Source organism: Tribolium madens, unplaced genomic scaffold, assembly GCF_015345945.1.
Source record: "Tribolium madens isolate multiple individuals breed KSU strain unplaced genomic scaffold, Tmad_KSU_1.1 Scaffold_96;HRSCAF=242;Tcas5.2_LG5, whole genome shotgun sequence".
In the NCBI taxonomy this organism is placed as follows: Eukaryota; Metazoa; Arthropoda; class Insecta; order Coleoptera; family Tenebrionidae; genus Tribolium; species Tribolium madens.
The window spans coordinates 8,858,256-8,863,605 of record NW_025401068.1 but is presented as its reverse complement, the minus strand read 5'-3'; the positions used below and the strand labels follow the sequence as shown (position 1 = coordinate 8,863,605).

At 32.1% G+C, this 5,350-nt stretch overlaps 1 protein-coding gene across 1 annotated transcript; it reads right to left on the bottom strand.

Moving 5' to 3' along the window:
* Nucleotides 1–203: 203 nt before the first annotated feature.
* Nucleotides 204–2,705, bottom strand: LOC123012845 (polypeptide N-acetylgalactosaminyltransferase 35A-like). Its single transcript, XM_044411020.1, has 7 exons — nucleotides 2,568–2,705; nucleotides 2,196–2,508; nucleotides 1,710–2,146; nucleotides 1,455–1,659; nucleotides 1,249–1,406; nucleotides 569–1,198; nucleotides 204–519 (listed from the first exon to the last, which is right to left on the bottom strand). The coding sequence occupies exons 2-7, from the start codon at nucleotides 2,485–2,487 to the stop codon at nucleotides 391–393; spliced, it is 1,851 nt and encodes a 616-aa protein (XP_044266955.1). The 5' UTR covers nucleotides 2,488–2,508; nucleotides 2,568–2,705; the 3' UTR covers nucleotides 204–390.
* Nucleotides 2,706–5,350: the final 2,645 nt, after the last annotated feature.

The window sequence follows — 5,350 nt, the reverse complement described above, 5'->3', positions numbered from 1 at the left end:
CTACTCTACATTCAAATTCAAGCGATAAAATTATCCTCCTTCAGAGAGGATAAAAGATTGCACTTTTAAGGTGTTCTTAAACAAACAAGAGGGTAAAAAAACAGTGCATTTATAAAAAAAAAAACTAGTAACAAACGACAAATTTTGCAATCATTCTTGAAGTGAACACAGTACTGAAATAAAAACAAAATGCACACTTATTTTAAAAACATATTTTATTGAAATTTGTTCGATTCAAGAGAGCATTGACAATTTTATGCATAAACAGCAAAAATAATATCAAAACATATTTATCAAAATATATACATATAACAGTAAAAAGTTATTCTTATGTAAAAATTGTAGCCTTAATTAACAAATCAGTCTTAAAAAATATTCAATTTAATTTGTTCACCTTAGAATATCCCAACTAATTAAATTCGTATCTGAACACAGCTTCATTGTAACAAAAGCCCCAAGTTTTTGTTCTTCTGCACCTAGACAAGTGCCTGCTGCTATATTATATATTGCAGATTTGTTCTAAAAAACATAATTATTTAACTCGATCGGATAATCAACAATTTTTTACCTCTCCTTTATGATTCCACTCCTGGTCACCACCCATTTCATGACACTTATATAAAATTGGGCGTTTTTTCCCAGATTGTAAGCAAAGCAATTGCCCCAACACTAGCTCATTTTTATCACTCTGGTACCACATTTGATTCTTCGTTCTAATGCATTTCTTCAAAACTAAATTACTACCTTTGCTCTTTATATCTTTAGCTGCTTGAACACATAACGAACTATTAGATAATCTAATTTGGTACTGATCGACATAATTGCGTTTTCGTAAATGCCATGGTTGGAATTTATCACTTTCCAAAGCTGACCACTTTTTCTTTAATCTTTCTTCATTATCAGTAGGTAGAGCTAACTCAGGGTACACATTCTTCAAATACCAGTCAAAATCGTGACATTTAAGTTCTTTTCTTAACTCAATTCTTGACGAAATGTCGCCAAAATCAATCATTTTTGCATCAGGACGATGACTCAAGAAATATTCCTTGTAAGCATCCATCCATACATTTGCAACTCTGAGCGAGTTATGCAGCATTGTATCTTGCCCGTCGGGGGCCCCATATGGGCGCCTTTGTCTAAAAACATGCCCTACTCTACTGCAAGGAATCAGCTCAAGCCTCCCCCCACACATCCATATCTAAAATTTTCAACTAATTTTTATTTCATATATTATTAAATAAGGCAAACCCTAAATGAAATTTCTAAATTTTCGCCACCCCATATATTCATTCCAGCGTCATATTCACCCAAATCAGTAAAATATTTCCTATTCATTGCAAACAAACCTCCCGCCATTGTTGGTGACTTAATTGGCTTGATAAAATCCATTTTTGTAGATAAAGTACCTGTAATATTTAGTTGAGATTYGAAAAACAAATATTCCAGATTGGTACCTTTAGGTAAATTTTCCCATTTGAAATGTAGCCCCCAGTTAAAGCCTCCTCTGACTAAAGGACTAGCTGTGTAGGCAAAAGTGTCAGCGTTAATTATGTCTATAACAGGCATTACGACATTGGTGTAATTATCCTTAATCCGTTGCAACAATGGTTCAATCCAGCCAACATTGACTTCAATATGACTGTCTAAAAATATTATCACCTTAAAATAGAAAAAATATATTTTGGAATTGAAATAAATTACAGACTTACATCCTGTTTACTTCTCCTGGCTCCAAACAACCTTGCCCTAATTAGACCTTCRCTTCTCTCAGTTTTTAGTAATTTAACCCTGTTATCAAAGTTTTTCTCAATGTATGTTGAAAGATCTTCGTGTAAATGTTTCAAATCACTGTAATCATCAACCAAGAGAATTTCTCTTAACACCAAAGCTGGCGTTCTATCAATAATAGAATGAATTGTTCTCAAAAGAGTATGATAATGCTCATTATAAAAACAAATAATAACAGAAGCAGTTGGTAAATCAGCAGAGTATGAAATATTTCTACACAACTCATTTCTTGTATCTGGAATGTCTCTGTGATAACTCAATCTCTCACTTATCAAAACATTATAAGCGTGTTTTTTGTAACCCTCGTCTTTCTTTCTTTGATCATCGACGTTTTTAACTAGACCCAGTTGGGTTAGTTCTTGAAAAATTAATTTAGGGCATTTTGACAAACTTGATTAAACACTTACCATTTTTACCACCCTCACTACTCAATTTTGGGTATACGGGCTGCAGTTTTTTTATTAAATGTTTGCTGTTAGTGCCCTGATTAAAAAATTTTCTTCTCAGTGTGTAAGATTTAGAAACCTTAAAATCGTGATCCAAACTATTGAATGGATGGCCTGTTTTTGCAAATTTWAAAGGTGTGTGGGTGGTTGTAGGCTCATTATTTGTAAGATTTATATACAAATAGAGTGATATTATCCATGTTAGAGAAGCAAAACATATCCCATAAAGGAAAGATTTGTTTATACTGACCATTGTTATCACATGAAAAATGTCCTGAAACAAGGTATAATGTATTTCTTCATGTGAAAATAAATTCAATATTGTATTTTTACCTTCTTACTGTRATATACATTTAAATTAATTATTGTAATAACAACAACGTACTTAATGTTTTAGGTTAACTTTAGTAAATGTTTTGACAGCACTGACAGCAGCGGCAGCAACTTCTCGTCTTTCCACAAGATCTAACGCAGTAGTTCTGCTGCCAAATCCATGTCAGACCTACCACTTAACATGACTAAAAACGGTAGGTATTAGGTCTATATATATTAGGTCGCTTTTGAGATAAAAACGAAAAAAAAATGGAAAATATTATTTATACGAGCTAAAAAATACAAAATTTAATTGATATTATTTTCTAGCTTGTTTCGATTCGTTTTTGTATCAGAGCTGCTTTCATTTTGTAAAATCTTGTCTAAACATGCCTAAAAATCATAAAAGAATTGATGTTGATGTCATTTTGTTTGTTTTACTCGATTTAACAGGTTTTTGAGCAAAATTAAGGCAAAAATAAGTCCAAAACTTAAAAAAATTATTCGAAAATGCTTTAAAGCACATTTTTGTTCTCAAATCTGCAGATCTCAGATTTTTAGCTAAATTTCGCTAATGCAAACTAAGCYACAAACAAATTAAGTCCAAAACTACAGGGTTATTCAGGAGAGAGTTATTTCTGATTTTTTTTTGACGCAACCATCAATACCAATATATATAGCTTGTTCCAAATCTGGTGGCGAACTGACGGTGTCAAAAATGACTGAATTTTGACACTAAACATATGTTTACTATTAAAAAAAATATTGTTCATAGGCGTCGTATGAAATAATATTTCACAACCACTGTTATTCTTTAAAAAATTATAATAAGTAAGTAGGTACTCGTACATAAGAGAAAGAATGATGAACAAATTATTAAATTGTTAACGCATGACAAGAATTTTCAAAAATGATATTCCTAAGAATCCTTGTCTTCAAAATTTTTCGAGAAAAAAGTACGCTCATGTATTTTTTTATCTTAACCAACCCTGTATCTTATTTTTGCTTTTTTTGAGAGCTTACGCAAATTTTTAAGCTGAACACTATGATTTGGTCATACCAAGATACCGAGTCAAAAATGACTAAATTGTTGAAAAAATACTAGGTATTATATTTTTACCTAACTCTTTAAATACCTACCCATCGTAATTTTAATTCAATTAATAATTATTTGTTATACATATTTATTTATTCTCGGCTGTCGCCTCAATTTAATCGTGTTTGTTATGTGTTTCATGTCGACCTTATAGAACATTAATAACAATTCAAGTATCATGCTTATTTCATTTAATAATCAGGTTTCTAAGTTAAAAATAAACTTTAATATTTTAGGAATATGTATTGTCAAATGGAAAAATAAATTTATTTAATAATCAGGTTTCTAAGTTAAAAATAAACTTAAATATTTTAGGAATATGTATTGACAAATGGAAAAATAAATTCACAAMTAAATTAGACTAGTCATAAAAATAGTTTTGTCCACTAATTTTTTCGATAAACAATATAGTAGATAATTGTGATAATTTAATTATGATGTCGTTAAACATTTATTTCCTTGGGTTGAGTAGACTTTAAATTAGTGTAAACGCATAATTTTGTAAACAAAACAGTATTTAATATTTCCAGTACCTGTCACGTTCAGTATCAGAATATAATTCAAAAATTTCCATTCTACATTAATAGCAAATACGTTTTTAGCATATGGGAAGAAAGCAAATCATAGTTATTTTAGGTTTTATTGGTTTATTAAAATTTCAGTTTGCGTTATAATATTTTTTCAGAAATTTTTCKAAGTTAGCTRGTTTTATATTCATTGAGTTCAAGGCTCTTATTTAAAAGTAATTAAAAATGTGGTAATTTGTTAGTTTAATATAAAAATCCACAAGGTGTAAGAATAGCTGAAAAAACATGTCTAAAAATATTTACGATATGATAGTCGAGCATATGTTGAACAGAAAAGTAAATCACTTCGATTATCACATGACGCCTATTAATAGAGAAGTCTCTTGGTGAGTTTACTTGTTGAAGGTTTGAAAATACGTGTTTCAACTTGGTTGACAATTTGTGTTTGTTCCTGAAACAAAAGTCATGCTAGTGAAGCTCATTTTTCAATCAATTTCAGGAAAAATTCAGACAACGTCCTGCTGGCGACGCTTTAGTTACGTGACCTAGAAAGTGAGGCGCCACCATCCGCAGTAATTGCTGAATATTTGCCGAACAGTTGACTTTCAGCACCGGTCGCTGAAAAATATCAAAATTTCAAGTGCACCGGGAAATTCTCTTGATACGATTCGATGTGTGGCGAGTTTTACATGACCGGAATGGCCTTCTTTTGCACCTGCCTTTTTACGTAATGCCTGACGGAGCTTTTTGTCTTCAGCGGAAATTTTCAGCGGGATAAATGGTTACTTAGCGCGTTCGGCCCCACACGAGGAAAATTTTTGCTCTAAATGTAGTCACAGTTCAAGTAGTCGTCGACGGTTTTGAACAGTTCTAATAAATTCCGCAAATAGAATTGTTTGTTTTATCTGTTTCGAGCGAGCTTGAAACACTTGGAGTGATTTGTATCCGCTTAGGGACTGAATCGATAAGTTGCATCTTTTAATCGCTTTAAAAAAGTCAAAAATCACGGTCACGGGGGTGGTTGCAAGTGCCGCAAGCGCAAGTGGGGATAACTCGGCATGAATTGTCCCGCAGTGCGATGCCTTCTCGCCGAGTTTTTTGTGAAGTTTTATTTGTGATTATGGCTTAAAATCTGCCAAAACGTCGTCACACAAAAGTTCGTGGCGTCGCCAGCCACGACA